Source organism: Fundulus heteroclitus, unplaced genomic scaffold (assembly GCF_011125445.2).
Source record: "Fundulus heteroclitus isolate FHET01 unplaced genomic scaffold, MU-UCD_Fhet_4.1 scaffold_38, whole genome shotgun sequence".
Classification (NCBI taxonomy): domain Eukaryota; kingdom Metazoa; phylum Chordata; class Actinopteri; order Cyprinodontiformes; family Fundulidae; genus Fundulus; species Fundulus heteroclitus.
Window position 1 is genome coordinate 153,344 of NW_023396792.1, and position 19,861 is coordinate 173,204.

A 19,861-nucleotide genomic window follows, 5' to 3' on the forward strand; every position below is an offset into this window, starting at 1 on the left:
AAATTAGCAGGTTCTGTGAAAACACATATATTGAAAACACCTCAAGGTATGAAAATGCAATGGCAAACTCTTTCTCTTCCTTGACGTCGTCCATTCGTTTGAAGAGCTCATTCATTGTGCGGTACATGACTCCGGGGTCATTTGGTGAGCCCAGCATGGTATGGGTCTTCCCAGCTCCAGTAGCACCATAAGCAAACACTGTGACACAAAGAGAGAGATTAAGACAAAGGAAAAACGTGCACAAACACAAAGCAGCAACTGAGAATGTGTACAAACTGTAGCGAATCAACTTCAATAAAACAAGTTGGCTGAACTAAAATGTTTAGTTCGACTGAAATCACAACAAATATATACCGTATTTTTCGAACTATAAGGTGTGCTTAAAATCCTTACAGTTCCTTTGATGGTGAGCCTTATAATCCAGTGAGCCTTATATATGAGTACCAATTTTCCGACTCTGGTTAGCAACGAAGCCGCTCCGCTCAATGGATATTCGGAGCGGTACACTGTGTCACTGCCTGATCGGCCCATAACAGGACCCCTGAGCAGCCTGCTAGACTGCCTGATGGTAACGTCTAAACTAAAAGTGCATTCATGCAAGGCAGCCTGCGCCCGGAGTATGCGCTCGCAACAATAAACCAAACAATTTAATTCAATATAAAAGTTCTGTTTATTTTTGGCCTTATATTAGAAACAGGGCAATGTCGTCCAACTACTCCGTCCTCCTTGCAGAGACGGATAGCTCTCCCTCTCAGGAGAGAGTGGTGTAAAGTGACCAAATTTAATTTCTGTAATGACAACTAGACGTCTCTGATTTTGTTGAGTGCAGAATCTCTGCCTAAGGGTTGGGTTGTTTTGTCTGAACAGCAACCCGACAGGGCGGGAAAGGTGTATCTGGCAAAGCTCTTCTACACCGGGACAACGGCAGGACCGGGTAAATTCCTCTTGTTGCGCTAAACTGTTTTTATTCCATCACGATACACTGAAATCGGGGACATTTCTGGGGGCAGGGACAGGTCATCCAAAACGGGGACTGTTCCCGGAAATCGGGCACATCTGGTCACCCTACCGGAGGGACGGAGTGATTATACACACTTGGGAAGAAAATGTAATGCACCTAATAATCCGGTGCGTTTTATGTGTGGACAAAGACACACATAGACATGTCAATTCCCGCTGCGCCTTATAATCTGGTGTGCAGTATGGTCCGAAAAATACGGTAGATATATGAAGAAGATATATGAAGAATATATATATATATATATATATATATATATATATATATATATATATATATATATATATATATATATATATATATATATATATATATATATATATATATATACCTCAACCTGTCAAACAGCCGTTGCTTTTTTGTCCCGTTTCACAAACCAAAGGGCAATGGACTAAATTTTTCAGGTTGATATTCTATACTTTTCTAGACTCAAGTGTTTCACATATCTCAGTTGTTTTTAGCCAATTTTATAACTTTCTGCCAGACATTTCTACTAAGGTTGGTATGAAAACGAAACCCTAAAAAAAAGACACAGCCTGTTAAGAAGATTGCAGAACGGAGGGATAAATAAAGAGATAGATGGATGGACAAAGGGTGAATTCGTGATACACACATGAATGGAAAGCTGGATGTGATAGACAAACAAATGGATGGCACGATGGATGAATGGATAAATTGAGTAATTATGAATACATAGATGGATGAAAGGAGAAAGGAATGGATGGCCTACCAGCTAGAATGATAGATGAGTGCATGGAAGGAAAATATATGGAACAAGGGATGGATCAAGGACATTTTGAAAGATCATGGATAGATAAATAGATGATAGACAAGTAGATGAATGAATCCAACTTTAAAACAACGGGAAATGGAGAAAAGTCTAGAAATACAAATACAAACAATATATTTTTTCCATACTTGCACCGATGTAGAAATCATTTAAAAATCCTCTTTTTAAGACAAGGTAAGAACCCTGTTTCCATACAGACTAGGGTCTAGATGGAAAGGTTCCTCAAATTAGCGACCTTAAATGTCATACAGTACTAAGACAAGGAAAGTTCAGTGAGAAGTGGTAGTGAACATCGCTCAGCAAAATATATGTAATTCCATCATGCATTAAATCCATATTTACAACAGATCTATAACCATCAGTTAGCAGCACAACGGACGACTCAAGCAAATAATTGTTTTACAGTCTAAAGACTGTTCCAAATACTAACTTAGATTTGTCACCAGTTCTTATTTTAAAAACAGCTTTGTCCTTGACACTTTTTTAACAGAGGGATGAAAAAGTGACCGACCTGTCTGTGGGGTGGAAACTGAGAATGCTGACTGGATGCTGTAATGAAGTATCTCCCTCTCACTTTGCTCTGTAGTGCACTTTCTGTCTGGCTTGTTCCCCGAATTGGCAGCTTACGTGGAATGGATGTGCAAACTAACAGTTCCCATTAATCATAAAGAATGCAAAACTTTTCACAAGGAAATGAAAAAGGTGTTCAGGGACGATCTGTTCGTGACTCTGTAGTGACCCTGAATCTTATAAAATATTAAAAGAATTCAGAAAAGGTGAGGTGTGATTCATGCTTCCTCTTAGGGAAAACCTATTTTACCGTTAATTTATTAGAACTGATTTAGTCCTTCTGCTGCTGAGCTATTTTGCAGTATTTGGGAGATGCAGAACCCGAATCAAGCAAAATTGCTAACAACTTCAACAACTGTGCATCCATAAGTTACCTGTGCAGTTGAATCCATTCATTAAACCATCTAGCACTCCTTTAGTGGTATTCTCAAAAATGTCAGCTTGTGTCGCGTTCTCATCGAAGACGTGGTCAAAAACAAACTTCAGGTCCTTGTTGGCCCGCTTGTTGAGATTTCGGTTCCTCTGTCTTTGTGACCCAAAACACGATATGTCCTCTTCCTTGGGGTCAAATATAATCATGTGACTGTCGACAACTTGGACCACATTGCGACAGTTTTCACGTTTCTCACAGTCATTGGTTGGCCTAACCCGAACCACGACTTTTACATGGCTACATACGTCTTGAGCCATTTTGGTCCTGTTGTGATTTGAATGCTGCTGTAAAACAAAAAGAAAAAGAGGTGTTAAGTGAACTTGTCATAATGTTGAACTATAAAAAAAAATCTTAAGTGTAATAGAAACAACATTTAGATGAATGGTGAAAATGCAGCACAACAGGAGCAGCTATTACAGCTTCTATTTTGGAAGTCTCAATTATCCACAATAACTTGATCCAGAGCACGAAAAGCCATCTGTTTGTATGTACATATACATGTATATGTATATACATACATTTGGAACTTGTTATAAAGACACATGGACAGGTAAAGGCAATGCAATTTTTCTAATAAACATTTCATGGTTGTGTCAGCTGTGGTGTAGACCTGTTGTTCAGTCTTAAATTAGAGGGATACATGTAACAACACAGATTTACTAGTCTATTTTAGAAACAGTTGGACAGTGTCTTATGAAGCCGTTGCTGAGCTCCTTCAGTGACAGACTGCAGCATCCTAAATGCACAAAGGAGAGCTATAGGAGATCCTTCCCCCAGTAGCTGTTTGACTTTATAACCATCACTGCTCCCTACAAACTATATCCTAAAGATAAGCAGCAATTACATGTATTACTCTGGTGTGAGCGTTGACTACACTGTAATCAATATAAATATTTGCCTTAATGGAAAAGCACCTGTAACAAAACTGATCAGCGATTGGTCAATGCTGTTACCGTTTTTGTCGACTACTATAAAAATATATTTATGCCCCTTTCAGTTAGCGATAGCCATTTCAGATTGCTGCTGATTTTATTTAATCTGTAAATGTTTGGCATAGTGCCCTTTTTCTTTGCTAATCTATTTTCAAAACACTCCTTTAAAAGTGAGTTTTGGTTTGTATGAAGTGTTTAACTTTCCTGGTTAAATAAAGGACTAAAAAAACAGATGCACATATTCTGATAGTTTGGAATCAGCTTTGATCTGTTATCTGCATTACAAGTGCTGAGAAATTGGGTTTTTGTCTCATATTCACGTTAAAAAAGGATGACTAGCCAGCATTTTTTCAGATAAAGCATCAACCAACTGTATTTAACTTTTTTTTTAATACAAATCAAGGCAATGTTGGGATCATATGCATAAGGGGTATTTGCATTATTAGGATATCCACATACAGATTGTTCTGGGTTGTTTTCAAACACCCTAAAACAGTGATTGCTATGGAGTCTCCATAATACATTCCTGTTTTTGCCCCCATTGTTAGTCTCATTAACAACAAAACAACTAATACCGATTAACTCCACTGCTGAACTGAGCAGATCAATATTCCACAAGTTTAAACTGACTTGATTAAGCTCTGATTAGATTCTTCCTTAAATGTTTTGGATATTATGCATATATAAAATTCTAAGGTCCTATAATAAGTAAGAATCTATTACAATTTATCACTATTAAAATATTTGGCTGCTAACAATAACCATTTGCTTTCAATCTCCTTATGCTGCTAACACAGTTATTGTATATAATAGTAACTATATTAGAAATTATATAATAATCGAATATAATCCTATCTCTTAGCGCACTTGTTACCCACATTTAAAAATAAAGCTATGCAGTTTGAACTTTGTATTTTTATTTATCAAAGTCTGTCAAAAATGGTAGACATGCTGAAGTTACTTCGAAAGTGCATTGTTCGCGACAATGACCATCGACTAACGGTAATATACATTCAAATATTACTTTACAGACATCGAAAGTAAGGATGTGCCTTCTTCATATAACTAACATAACTATACCAAGATGTGCATCATACATATAGAAACAAAAGCTCACGTTGCAATAAGGCCAAACTCCTCCTAGCACAGCTGACAAACCCCTGCTAACTAGCCTGCTACCTGTCGCGTATTTTCTAACGGTACGTTAGCGTCGTTTTAGCCATCCCAGGAAAAGCTCTCTGTGGGATATTTCTCTTACCTGTTATAAACAACGGCTACGTGTCATGTCACAGCAGGTGTTGTGATGAAAGTAAGTCGTTGTAACATGGAGGTAAAGTCATTAGCAACGCGTAGCTGGCGACAGCTAGCACAACAAGCGCCAATATTTTCAAACAGGAGCCGTCTTCCTGTGTGGCCGCGGATTGGCTGGAAGCGGCATGACTGTGGGCGGGTTCCGCAGTGACGTACACGTCACGCCGCGGCTTCTGGGGGCGGAGCTTCCGCCTGGTCCACTACGGTAAGCAGCAGTTTAGCTTTCTCATCTCATCTGGACTGAGGCACGTTTCAACGTGACCGTTGTTTGTTGAACTGTTTTCAAATGTTACACAGAAAAATGCTCTGCCCCATGTGTTTGGACGTGGACAGGATGTTAAGCTAATGTGGTCAGCATGGTAGCATAGCAACAGCATTAATATGTGTTGTACTGTCACGACTTCCCCATCGTTCACCTCATTCATGCCAGGTGGATAACGAAAGTCCTTACTACCTGTCCGTGTATGATATTTTGCGTCAAAGTTGCAACATGCTTGGTTGCACTGATGATACGTGTAAAACGTAAATAGGTTATGTCTAGCTCAGCGCAGCTGAGTGTGGCCCTAGCTAAAGGCTAACAGCTAACTCTTAGAAACTACCAAGGTTATTCAGTGCAGTAAACCCACCTGTTTGTGTATAAGCTGTCTTATATGGATTTTCTTTGTTTTTTTTAATATTTTTATATAATGGTTGCTGCTTGTCGGGACTTTGAAGCAATCAACTGGTTCCCTTATATAGGAATTTGACCAATCTGTATAATATGATTGAATTTGACTTTGTAAAGTGCCTCGAGATGACATGTTTCATGAATTGGTGCTATATAAATAAAATTGAATTGAATGATATTTACCAATGTATTTAAGAGCCACAACAAGCGATCATGTACTGTGTCATATCTCACCCACATCTATCTATCAATCTGAGTGAGTTCTTCTGATATGAGATCTATTGTCTTCTGCGATGAACTTTGTGGAGTAGCAAGCAGAAGTGAGCTGCTGGTTTCTTCTGTGACTTTGTAGTCATTTCAAGTAACGTCTTGTTGGTAAACTGATAATTATTTTCTACCTTGGGTGTTTTTTTAAGGATATTTCCTTTTTCTCTGCTCACATAGGCCCTGTATTATCAGAGTTTTCTGATGAAAATGGAAAATTTTGGGTGCGTTTGTAGTATTAATCTACACGACAACAGCAAATGTTTTGTGTAACGATCAGAAAATGTCCCGGTCTCCGTTGTTGTGTAAATAGTAAAGTTTTGATTTAATTTTTTTTACAGATAATCCCTGGTTCATGCACTGCATGACAGAAACCAGTGTAAATTATTTAACGCGCAAAAAAATGGTTGCTTACAATTTCACAAGCCACAGAAGAAGAAAATATCAACAATGGCGGATAGTGAACTACTCATGGACATCATATATGTGGACGCCTCGTCGGGCGGGTTCTGCCTATGTTGCGGATGCGTCAGAGCGTCCGCCATGTTGAATGTGGCAAATCTGCAGTTAGTCTGAGTCACATAAACAGTATCAGAGGGAGTTTAATCTCAGAACATACTTTATATTCGTAATATTTTTATTTTTGTAATATTACGAGTTTATTTTCATATCCCCTTGGCTTCATTCTCCTGACTTTATACTCGTAAAGAATAAAAATAATTAAAATAATCTAACCTGGCCCTATTACTCCAGGACTGAAATAGTTCTGCAAACTGTGACTATTCTGGAAATGTCCCCCTTAATTCTCATAATATGACGTTTTTCTCATAATATTACCACTTTTGTCTTTTTTTTTCTCATATTAGTAACTTTCTCTTTAATACTCCCCCAAAACGTCTGTTACTAATCTGTGACTATACCAGAATTTAAAAGATTCAGAGGGGACACAGGGTGAGGAAAGAAGGAAGACCACAAGGGTAGATGGAACCAATGGACGGGAGAGCATAAACACACACACACACACAACACCACACACACACACACCACACACAACACACACTAGTATGATTAGAGAGAGAGAGAGAGATAGAGATATATATACTATATCTATATCATTATATATATATATATAATATATATATATATATATATATATAGGATTCTATATATATATATATATATATATATATATATATATATAATTTATATATATATATATATATATATATAACGGTGGTACATTTCCATGCAGCACAGGAATGAGGCATCTTCTCTGATCCACGTTCACTACAGCAGAACTTAATTCTTTTCTGCCACATAAAATGGCGGTGACGTTGACGTACGAACCCGCGCCCGACGAGACGTCTACGTATATGATGTGTATGGGACTACTGTTTGGGCTGGTGACTCAAAGTCAGTTTAATTAAGTGTTATTCAAATCCCCTTAAGCAACTGTTGAACCTCGTCTTTCCAAAGGAAAACTTTGTACGCTACCGCCTCAAATGTTTGTTAGTTGTGGCGGCTTTCCAGCAAAAAGTTTTAGTACATATGCATGTTGAGTTTCATATAACATATCACCAACTAGTGGCTTGGCGAGAGAATTACACTGGTTCCATTTCTCTACTGTTGCAGAGTGAACGAGATATTAATTATTGTTATCATATAAATGTGTTAACGGAAATGAGAAGGAAAAAATCCTGATTTCAATGGGTCATTGTATAAACAGGGCCACAACCTTCAAAAGAGAGAGAACCCCCAGTACAGACAATTATGTCAGAACTTCCATCTATGAGACCCATAAGTACTTGGAACTCATTAGTCACAATGCTTTAAAGCTAACTTTAAATTGCGCCACACAAATAGGGCTTTTTCACAGAACATGTTGTAGTTCTTAACTGTGTCAAGTCTGGTGTTAGAGCCAGTTCTTAACTGGTTCTGTAGAAGAACCCGTTTGCCTGTCCACCACCAGAAAGCCATGTCATAAGTACATTGTCATGAATGTCCCATTTTTTTAATTGTTTGATAGAAGTCCCCCTCCCTCCTTTTTTTGTTTTTTTGTAAAGAATTATAGTCCATTGAGACAATTTAACTGCGTGCAATATTTATTCCAGTATCCCTGGAAATTGATACGATAATGTCCCCACTTTGATTTATTAATACTGTTTGAAAGGTAAGTTTATTTAATATAAAGGAGCATAAAGCAAGTTCCAGAGTTTTTGCAGAAGTTTGCCTTCTCTGGCGACAAGTTGAAACATCACCAGTGTTGTGCACGCTCACGGGAGAAGAGGAAAAGCATCTGCCGCTGCGACTGCGCAGCTCTTTTGTTTAGAGGCGTAATGTCTTCTGAGGTTATAAAACTATAAACACTAATGCGTCAATGTAGCCAGGTGAGCGAGAGCGCGCAGCTTGTCACACCCAAGCGCACACCCAGAGAATATGACTCAAATCACTCTCCCATGAACTGATTAATGGAGCCTGTAGAGGTAACTGTGGTAAATAGCGGATAACTCAATTTACCCATCGGGCAATTGTAAGAGCATGTATGGGGAAAAACAAAAAAAAAAAACAACAACTTGGATAACAGTGCTCCTTTCAATAACAAGCGGTGTGTGTGAACGCTTCACAAGCCTGACAGCTGATGTCTCATGAAAACCAGAGCTGATAAACAGGAGTTAAACCCAACTTCAGAGCAAGACCTATTAACAACACCTGGTGAAATCAAAAGATTAACCATATTATAGAACTGAGTTGAAACTAACATTTATGCATGAAGGGGGAAAAGCTATGAGCACAGCTATAAATGGCGCTTTTAACTTTGTAATGGGTGATTTCAAAAATTTCAAAAGCAGGAAAACAAGGGACTTTCCGCTTCTGTTATTTTGACGCTAATCCGACATTTATTCTCATTGAAGCAGTTGTTTTACTGTTTTTAGGTTTGAAAAAAAAATTTGAAAGCAAGCTCTGGAGTTTTAAACCTGGCGGTCACATGGTCTTGATCGGCTGCTATTCCCTACGAGCCGGCCTCCAGCACCTGACGGATGAAGTTCTTTGGCTCTGGCCCAGAAGTGAACTGGGGCTGGGATAGCTTCGGTTTCTTAGGGCCAGAGTTTGCCTAAATGGAAACACAACCAGTTTTTAGTTAGCGCTAGCATCAGTCAGGGACCAGCCAGTTTGCTGGCGAAGAGACCAAAGACACTGGCTGTGTGTCCTCTGAGGTCTGCCTGTAGTTGTCTGATCAACATGAGGTTGTAGCAACGCCACTCCCAGACAAGGGTCCTTGTTTTTTTTGATAACTTGTAATTAATTAAGAAATAATTTGTCAGTCGATCTATTGACTTACAGCCAATTGTTATGGCTGTAATTTTATTTCTATTTTTATGTCTTTGAACTTTATTTTTTAAACGTTTAAAATTTGACAGTGCATGATCGAATAGTGTGTTTGAAATAATGAATGTGCAATATCCCTAATGAAGTCAGCGTATGATTCAGAGAAAAATACCCTAGTTTATATTACCATTTATAGATCAGGCTGCTGAGTTGAGCCCTAAAATGTTCCGGGATGGATAGTTTTTTGACAGAACTGGTTTCACACTGGTTTATGCACTATTTGGACCTGCAGCGCACCGGTTAAGCTTTGCAATCAGCTGATCTTTGCTTGTTAATTGCAATATCGCACATTTATATTATCAGAATCTCTTCTCATAATTAACTTAGATAGCTCTGAGAAGTTGTCACTGATTTAGAGTGATACTTTCTGGTGAATGCTTTACCCACCGTTTAAGAGGAAAACTTCCCATTTTCTGCTCATCGTCACTTCCTCCTAGGTTATTCGCCAGCAGAAAGTTAACTTGTTAATTGTCAGACCATGTCAAATGGATTCCAGTACTTACTTTCTTTCTTTCTGAAAACACCAAATTTAAGTGGAAATGAAATGGGTATTAAAACTGTAAATATAAAGTGCAAAGTGTTTTGCACTTACAGTTCTTAAATGTAATGTGAATGAACTGCACAGTTCGAATTAAACATTAATTATGTTCACATCAAGTTGCAGCGCCGAACAAATTGTTATTGCTGGCAAACACAGCATTCACGCTTCGTCTCTCGTGGAGCTTCAGTCAGCTGAAGGGACACACCGCGTCACATTGCTAGCGGCAGAGTAGGAGCAAGCTGCAGAACGGACGAATAAAGGGACAAGAAAACACATTCTTGTCCCTTGTGGCACGTGTTCACTAATGTGAATGCGTGACGCGTTGGTGTTTTTGTGGTGCAAAATGTCTTGATTTGTATTTACCAAAAGCAATGATGTGTATGCATTTACACTGAGGAATATGTAATTTTAACTTTGCTTTGGTTTACTGCATGCAATAAAATAAACAGACAAATATACAAACCGCCATGGCAGACTAAAACAATATTTCCAGATTCTCTAACACTTTTTTAGTGTTAGAAAGAGCCACAAACCTGGCGTAATAAATGAGATTCACACAACTTGGTGTTCTTTTTTTCACAGGTCATTACAAGAAAATGCTTTTTAACTCCAACTTAAGGCTATGGAAAACCCACCCAGCAGCATGGGCAGCATGGAGGTCATTACTGCTGAGGCTGAATCCCCCTGCCGCTGGTTTGTGTCCTGGCCTTGGTTCTCGGGATATGTCTGATGGACTCTCTTCTGTTTCTGTGGAAAGGCCTCTTCACACACCTGTCATGCTTAAAGAGGTGCTTCATTACTTAGAGATCCAACCAGCTCAGGTACGTTCGCACCTTTTAATTATCTGTTTAAGCCTTTGATGTTAACATTACAAACTCATTCATCACTGTGCTAGCTGCACCTTGCCAGTACCACTTTGAACCGCCTTTTATTTTTCATGGCATAGATTAAAAAATGTGCTAGAAATATTTCCGAGTTCTGTACGCAGCGGTAACGAGGAACATGGTCAGCAACAATGGTAGGTTTGCGATGTTTAGTTCAGCTGATTCGAAGGCGTGCCAAGAAAACACAAGCTCTGTAAACCTGGGAGATGGCTGTGCGTGACAATTCCAGCACACCAGCAGTTTGTGAAATCAGAACAGCCTGTCTGGCATCAGAAGCCAGACCACATTCAACGTTCCTTTAATCCTTTTTCTTCCTCGTTCTGATGCCCAGTTTGAACTTTAAGTCGTCTTAAGAAGCTTTCATGAGTTTGGCCTGAGCCGCTATACGTGTTACCCAGGAACTGAAAAACTGTACCTAATAAAGTTGCCTGTGACTTCATATGTCCCATAAGACAGACCAGTATGTTAAAACAGGTTTTAAGCTATACACCACATGTTTTAAGCATCTTCACCCAAACTTTGGTCATTTGATTTAAGCTGTAGATTAGGTACAGTTTAGTCAGCCCGGGCTTTCAGGCTTTGAATTCTTGTTCTGATTGGTGTGAAACCAATCCCATTCTCTGTAGTAATCAGCTTGTGAAGCTGGTAAATTGAAATTTTAAATGTTTTTTTTTTCCACACAGCATCAAAATTCTTCCAGACACGAGTTTTGTAGACAGTTGGTCAAATAAGGAAATGGTACATTTATTTACATCATTTGTTAGCATCATTTCTAATATAATGCTTCACCCACGGATGTATTGTCACACTAAAAATGACCCAGAATGTGCTTAGTCTGTAGGCAAACGTGTGATTTATGACTAAACTGAATCTCTACACTGACCGTCCACACTGGTATTTGCAAGTGATGAGGACATATTTGTATTTCAGCCATTGCTATCCTTTCTGCCTTTGGTTGCTGTAGTAATGGCATAGTCATTCCAACTCACACTGAGAGGTGTTTCTCAAGTCCTTTAATCCTGCTCCTTTTATGTGTGAGAGCATGTGATTGCCAATTATTGAAAACTACAGTGTTTATTGCGTTACTTTGTTTTCAAGCGGACGAGGAAATAATGATACATACGTTTAGAAAGAAATGTTCACTTCATAAATGCTTCTCATCTGCTATGGCGACTTAAAAAGAACCATGTGCAATGACCTCCTAACTGATCATTTATCTCCCTACTGAAACGGTTGCTGAGCTCGTGTTCACACTTCACATAACAAGGCACTCGTGAATTGGACAGGTTGCCAGTATCTTGGCTTTCACTTAATGTATGTACTACCAGGACAGATGGGCATGAGTCAAAAGCCTTCTGGTGTGGAAGGCAGCTTAGGAAGGAAAGTGATGCCCCCCCCTCCCTCCATATAATACATGGTCAAGGCAGGTGGGGGCCACGGGTCAACAACTTAGTCAGGATTTGCGCCACTGTAAGGCTGTTGGCAGGACACAGGGTGCTGCATCGCTCCTGCCTGAACTTTAGCACCTCTAAACTCCTCCGCTGCCCGCCCATTTGCCAACTGTCCCAAGATGGCTTGCCAATCAGATGCTCTTAAAAAAAAAAAAAAGCAGTTTGATAGATTTTATTATTTTTCTTTTTGTACAGTGCATGCTGTGGACCTCAGTCAGTGTGAGATTCTGGATAAAATTATTTATGGTCACACTAAGAAGTCTCTTAAACATCGTTTCACCACAGAGCGTTGTTTACTTATTTATCGCCCATGCAAAATAGCTTCTTCTGTAACCACATTAGGTTTTCATGTTAACTTTTTTGTTATGTATAGCTTAATATAAATATTACTACTGATGTCTTTCCTAAGACACATTCACATGGTGTATATCATTTTGTCAAGCTATTAAAAATCTAAGCTCCGAGGGAGATATGTTTGGAGCAAATATTTGGAGCAAATTTCCTCTTGGGGTCACAAACATACAACCTGTTGTGAAGAGAATAACCTGCTAATGTCAGGAGAATGTCCAAACGGTTACTGACTTGAATAAATCTTATTAAAAAAGATAGGCAGCATGTACTTACTCGGAGAGCAGGGAAGCATGTGTATGAATGGAGTAGTTAACCAGCGATTAGTGTCAAGTCAGGTTCTCTCGTCAAAGTGTAAATTATGTCTTTCATTGCTCCATTGCCTCCCACACTGGATGTCTGGCTATGTATTTCTTGGGAGGTAGCTAATTTGCAGTGGATGCCAACAATACATTTTCATTTTGTTTTGTGCTAGCTCATCATAGTTTAACAAGAATCACAGAAGCATGTAATAAATTACCATAAGTTGGTTTGCTGCTGCTATGCTATGGTCTAGGCACGGTGAGGTATGAGATTCTCATTGTATGACAAGCTTGAAGGAACTACAACATGATGGTAATTAGATATAATAATGTCATCTCGACAATTAAGTATTTTGTTTCTACACCTGGACTTAAGTAAAAGTGTAAACACCTGCTAAATTTAGTAATTCTATGGAATACTTTTCTATTTCCTGTATACAACACAAGCTCATGGTTTCACAAGTTAATGTTAACTTGTTAATCAGTCAAGCTATCTTGTTTTTTTATGAGTCTTCAGTCAGTCACACTACCACACTACAAGGCTTATCAACTGTAGTTTCCAAACAGCATTACCTTTTCATTCCATAACTGTTTATGTTTTCCAGGACCAGAAAGCTTTCCAAAAAGCAAAAATTAGTCTTTATTGGAAGAAAAGAAAAAGTGTAGGAGTCTTCTTTCAGCCAGCTGACTGGCATTGTACAGAACAGATTGAGGAGGTGGAGCTGAGAAACCTCTGGTTATTGAGGTACTTTTAAAAGACTTTTAAGAATAGGAACAGTATGATTAAAAATGTTTGTAGTTTTGTAAATGTTTGAATATTTTGTTTACCTTAATACCAGCATCTGGTCCATGCCTTCTATGCTCTAGATTAAATTCCATTACAACTTTTGGAGTAATCTCCATGTACATTATTACATCAGTTTGTCTCCTACAGAGGTGGGGAACCTGGCTTGAGGAAACCAAAAACCCTGCCTGCTTTTCTGTCATCCTGTTCACTTAGCCTGGTGATTTTTAGTTCCTATCCATGCAAATGCAAATGGCTGGATCTAATCTCTGGACTGGCTTTTTAATTCTGAACCAGGATTCTACTATACTATCATAATAATTATAGTTATTCTCACCATAATAGTTGTGTCTGGAACAAAATAACGCCATAAATGCTGTTATTTAGAAATAATGGTAGAAATAAAAGGGCTGCAGGATGGCATGAGAAATTGATATTGTTCTGAATTTTTAAGAAGCTATGTTAAAAAAAAGTAACATTGATATGCTCTTCATCAGTATTTTGACTTCTTAAAACATGTATATATCTTCAAAAACCTGTTGCCCAACCTTGGCCTTCATCTTTGACTAGCTTTTTAACTTTGACTGTCAATACATGTGATTTTGATATCCTCAGATTAGATTAAAATTTAAATATATATTTTTTACACAAGATTATTTTAACCACAGGAAAGTTTACATTAAATAAGGATTTCCATAAAAACATAGATTTTCATTCCAGATGTTTCAAAACTGTGTCTATAATGATCATTATGAAGCATATTGTATAATGTGCAATAGGAAAAACACTCCAAAGGTGCTCATAAAAGCACTTAACCTATGTAACCTAAGTTATAAAGTTTTTTTATGTTTTTTTTCTTTTAATATAACTAACTCTGACTTGCAAAAACCCTGCTTTAATTGATGTGCTGAATTTGTGAAGTAACATTTGTCATCAAGCTATTGACACAGAGTTCCTAAATATAAATGATAAACAACTCCTTTTGCTGAACTTTTGACCCAATTGCTATTGTCTAAATTTAGTGGCATTTAGGGATTTGGCCTATCTTGCTGATGTCTGCTTATTACAACTTTGATGATTGACTGTAGTTTTGCTTCCATGTCCTTACTGTTTTCCTGAAAGGAAATATTTTGTTCTAGGACATGGAGGCAAATAAAACTACAGTTTTATTTGTCTTACATTGTGGCTGTTATTTATAGGTATTATGACGCATAACAAAGTTATTTTCTTTTCACATTTCTCTGTGTAATTAATTTCTTTGTTCGGGTTTTAGGTGTAGAGCAGTCATGCTAATGTAACTACCAATCAGGTAATCATCATCAGGTGATCAGGTATTGGGCCATGTTAATATTCATCTTAAACGGTAACTGGTATCAAGTTTTAAAGTAAACTAGAGCAACATTCACCCACTCGCGGACACGTTTATACACAGCTCACAGGTGCCTTCCCACATCGACACGTGTAAAGCTGGAATCGAACCAACACCCTTCCGTTTGCAAGGCAACTGCTCAACCAATCAAGCAACAGTATGGCCCTCCCTTGATGTACTGTAGGGAGGAAGAGACAGGACATTTTAGTCAGATGTGAAATCCTTCTCCAAAGTCTAATTTTCCTTTTGAGATTTTTGTCAGTTTCAGCAGTTTATTTAAGTTAGAGAGGCACACAAATAAATTAGTGATGTGATAATAAAGGGTGTGCTGAGGTCTTCACTGGCACAGGCCTCCTATGTCAGGGACCTCCTCTGGAATGGATTAATGAGCCATCAGCTGTGAGTCAAGGGGAAGAACTCTGTACTGCTGCTGAAGGAGAAACATGCTGGCAACTCTTACACTTTGGCCTCAACCCACTCCCCCTTGTGGAAAAAAGAAGCCTTATGAAAAAAAAAGTTTTCAATTAGTATGAGAACTTATCATCAATTGCTATGCAAAAATCTTTGATCTTTCCCTGCTTCTTCACATCTTGCCTCCAGATTTACTGGTTATGTTGTATTGCTAAACATTTGTTTTTGAAAGGCTTTCAAAATTTTTCTGTGGCTATTTGACATTTTCTGTTAGTTTTGTTAGACAGTCATTATTTCATCCCCAACAGAATGATTCCCAAAGATCTATTTTCTCAGGGAGCAATGTGGCGGTTCAAAACAGTCCTGTATAAACTCACTGTCAAATAAAATTAGGTACATTTGTATTTTCCTTTATGCATTCTATGGTGCTATATATATATACCCTTTAGAGCGTGACCATGGTTTGTATAAGATTCATCATGACTTATTTTCTTTACACACTCTGTGGGCTGGGATCTTTTTCTGTGGCGTCTTTTTGCGCAAGCATGGGTTTTCTTTGGTTTTACCACACAATTCAAAAATATGCATTTGTTTGGTTAACAGTAGATTTTATCTTAAAGGAGCAATAAGCAAAATTTCAATATTTTAGATAGAAAGAACTAAACAATAATGACGTGAAGAACTAAGGTAATATTTCAGGTGGACTATGGTATGATGTCACACCGCATTTCTCTGCGTTGCTCTCTAGTCTGTTGTTTACTTAGCCGGGCCAGGCCTGACCGTACATATGCATGTGTGCGTGTATATGTATGTGCATGTGAACTGCTGCCACTCAGGGCTTAGTCCCTCCCTGCCCTAAAATACCACCTTCAGAGCAGTGCAGTGTTGGAACAATAAGGTGAAAACCACCCCAGCAGAAAATGCTCTCTTGCTAACAGCACTATAAAGTTAAGAGTTATTTACTTCTTCTCTATAAATGGCCTCCAAAATGTGAGGCTGTTTTGCTTTGTTTTCATCCTTTACAAATATGTGCATAGAAGGCAATGCGTGAGAAGGAAGGGAGGGGCTCGGTTTTGTTTTGGTCTCCAGACAGTGCTCAAGCACCACCTAGTGGTGAAATATCACTCATTGCTCCTTTTAATGAAAACAAGAATCAGTGTGTTTGAAATGCCGTTTCTCTTAAAACACTTCAGGGATTAAAGTGTCCAGATAGTTGTTGATTAATGCATGCCATTTGGACCTCGTCAGTCAGCTCCGAGAGTCTGCTGCATGTCCCTCCTTTCCCTGAATGGATTCAATAGAAGCAGTCCTAGATTGATATTGTGTAGAACGAAGAGGGCAATACATTATCAATAGCTGTGTTTCCGTCCAATTCTCATGCAAATTTTGAGCATACTTCTAAGATATCACAAAAAAGAAAATGCACATCAGACATGTTTCCATCTACTGGTTTAAAGCTAATTAACCAGGCGACGCACAGCGTAATGTCGTCATATGTTGACGTTGGCTCTAATAAATAGGAAGTAGCAGTTGCTACCTGCCACGGACCACAGATCAGTAATGGAGTCGGGCGTTAATGAATGTGCAGATTTTTTTTATTTTGCATCTCCTTTATTTTTCATCTAGCGCATTTACATTTTTCAAAAAAGTTAAAAACCACCTTAGGCCAGTGTAAAAAGGATTTTGCGAAATTTTGTGAGTTAATTCGAATCTTGGCGTTTCCAATAGCCTTTTCTAATGCAATATTTGAAAATGTGCATTGAAAAACGATGGAAACGCGACTAGTCTGGTTTGTCAAGTTACCATAACAAGACCACGTCACCTGACTGGATGTAAAATATCATTCACAACAAGCAATGAGTAAACAAGAAGAAGCAATGCAGCCGAGCGAGTCAGCAATATCCAGCAAAAGTGTGAAAAGAGAGGGCAAGTAGTGGTAACCCCGTAGGCCAGGTTGGTCTTTGACTATGCCGAGTTGTCACTTTACTGTGAGGAATTGCAGGACGGTCTACTGGCTCTTACGGTTGCTGGGTTGATTGTCACCATTTTGCTCTCTGATAGCTTTCCGGTACTACTGGGAGATGGCACAACAATGGTTTTTTGTAGTGATGGTACCGAGTGCGAAATTCTTTCCAGGCTCAAAAAGGACTAAGTAAACACTATCAGGACAAACGCTTCACATATATTGTTTTATTTAAAGATTAATATATAGTTTTTAGTGTTTTCCTTTTATGGTCCAAATACTTGACTATGCCCCTTTAAGTCTCTGAAGCAAAATTGCCTGTTTTTTTGTTGTTGTTGTCTTTTTTCCCGCTATTTGGCTCTTTGTAATTTGCTCATACAAAGAGACAAATAATTTTATGGATAGATTAGCACAACACTCTCAACCAGCTGCTGCCTCTGAATGTTTCTGAATGTGAGAACACAACACAAACAAATGTTTGTTGTAAATTGTTGGCTGAGTTAGTACTTTCCATTCATCCTTTACTATAATTTATATTAAATGTGCTTTTGTAGAAGGTATACATAAAGGAAACTACTTGGAAATGGAATCTGCCATGGCGAATCCACTGCTCTCTTTCCACAATATTTACGATCTGAACCTGATGCACCGACTCAGCTGAAACGCAGGTAGTCACAGAAACAAATAGCCGGGTACATAAGGGGGAGGCTGTGTGGGCATTACACCGCTCTTATAATTGACGCTGTTGTCCTTCAGCTGAATCTGTAATCTTGCTGTTCTGACTGAGCAGGTTTACTAAAGGCCCATTCAGTTCTTATCTAGTAGCATACTTACACTGTCGGTTCATGCAGGTTATATCAACATGTACCGTTCAGCATAGGTATTACGGCAAGATGACTCTATCCATCAGTGAATGATTAAATGAATGAGCAAAGGAAACAAAAAACTGAATGAAGGTACAAACCTACCCCAGATATCGATCTCTTCAGCACCACTTTCTAGCATCCCGTGATGAGTTTCCAAAGTATTCCCTGGTTAAAGGGGTTATATTATACCACCAGTAAGTTTTAACACTGCCTTAAGGTATTTTTTTATTTGATGAAAACATTTAAAAAAGAGATAAGCAGAAAAATCATGGTCAAATACCTAAACACCTGTTCTGCTAACTTTTTTGTCAATACAGTCATTGCCCAGTATATTAGGCACAGCTTTTCAATTGCTTGGCAACAGTAATGATGAAATAGTTGAGCAAATGGCAACTACTTAATGCATTTAGACAATTAAACTCTTAAATTCAAACCAAGTACCAGAATGATAATGAAGAGGGATTTAAGTAACTTTAAAATAGGGCTGGACAATATATTGCAAATGCATCATTATCTTAATATGTCTGTACACAATATGCATGTTGCGAGGAGTTGCTTTGAGTGATATTTATGTTAGCTTATTATTAAAGTATTTCAAAAACTACTGGGATGTTCATGTGCAACCATCTCTGAGGGTTACAGAAAATGGCCTGAGAAAAAGGACATATCCAGTGATCGGCAGGAGTGGGGATAAAAAGGTCATATTGATGCCAGTGTTCAGAGAATGGGTAGACTGGTTTGATAGAAAGGCTACAGTAACTCAAATCGTTACATCCAAGTTGAATACTGCCTCTGAAGGCACAAATGAAACAGACTCCAGCAGCAGCAAACTAAATTGCCTTCAACACTTGTTGGCTAAGAGCTGGAAACTGATGCTATAGTTTGCTCAGGGTCTCCACAATTTATTAAATTAACTGACTGGTCTGATGAGGCTTGGTTCTCTGCGACAATGAGATGGTAGAGTCAGAATTTGGTGTAAACAACATGAAAGCATTGATCCATCCTGCCTTGTGTCAACGGACTGGTGGTGGTGTTGTAAGGGTGTGAGTGTTATCTTCTTGGCACAGTCTAGTAAAGTTGTGGATTTTGTATCAGAGTGTTAATTGTGCATCAGCATCAAAGATGGCATGCGTCTGTACTAAGAGTGGATTGGTGTGTGTCTGACTTTCTACTACCCCGAGGTATTCCTGACAAGCATGTAATGAAAGTACATATTTCTACTGGAGGTAATGGAACTGTTACTGATGATAAGTTCACAGAAGCTCACTTCAACTAAACTAAACTAAACATTTAAACTTGCTTAGGATTATCTTTTGAATGTAAATGTAGTAATGGTTGATGTTATCACCACTTGCTGGCATATATAGGTATTACAGCATTGTTTAAAAAACTGTACTGAGAGCTCTTGATGAGGCCTGAGAAACACTAAACAAAAACACAATCATTTTTTTCATAATCATGAAATTATAATTTATTGGCACTGTTGACATTTATGCTGATTATCTGTCATTTGAAATATGCAACTGGACAGTAAAGCTTTTGTCACATAACTTTGATGTTAAGAAATCTG

At 38.3% G+C, this 19,861-nt stretch overlaps 2 protein-coding genes across 3 annotated transcripts in view; one reads left to right on the top strand and one right to left on the bottom strand.

Moving 5' to 3' along the window:
* Positions 1-5,131, bottom strand: part of kif18a (kinesin family member 18A) — a 32,443-nt gene extending 27,312 nt beyond the window's left edge. The window contains exons 1-3 of the mRNA XM_012850747.3: positions 5,002-5,131; positions 2,753-3,095; positions 41-198 (exon numbers count right to left, since the gene is read on the bottom strand). Of these exons, the coding sequence (XP_012706201.2) occupies positions 41-198; positions 2,753-3,068 (474 nt within the window). The 5' untranslated portion in view covers positions 3,069-3,095; positions 5,002-5,131. The remainder of the gene's footprint in view (positions 1-40; positions 199-2,752; positions 3,096-5,001) is intronic.
* A 39-nt stretch (positions 5,132-5,170) lies between these two features.
* Positions 5,171-19,861, top strand: part of mettl15 (methyltransferase like 15) — a 73,717-nt gene continuing 59,026 nt past the window's right edge. For both annotated transcript variants that reach the window (XM_012850749.3, XM_021309593.2), the window contains exons 1-2: positions 5,171-5,259; positions 10,496-10,734. In XM_012850749.3, the coding sequence (XP_012706203.2) occupies positions 10,510-10,734 (225 nt within the window). In that variant the 5' untranslated portion in view covers positions 5,171-5,259; positions 10,496-10,509. The remainder of the gene's footprint in view (positions 5,260-10,495; positions 10,735-19,861) is intronic.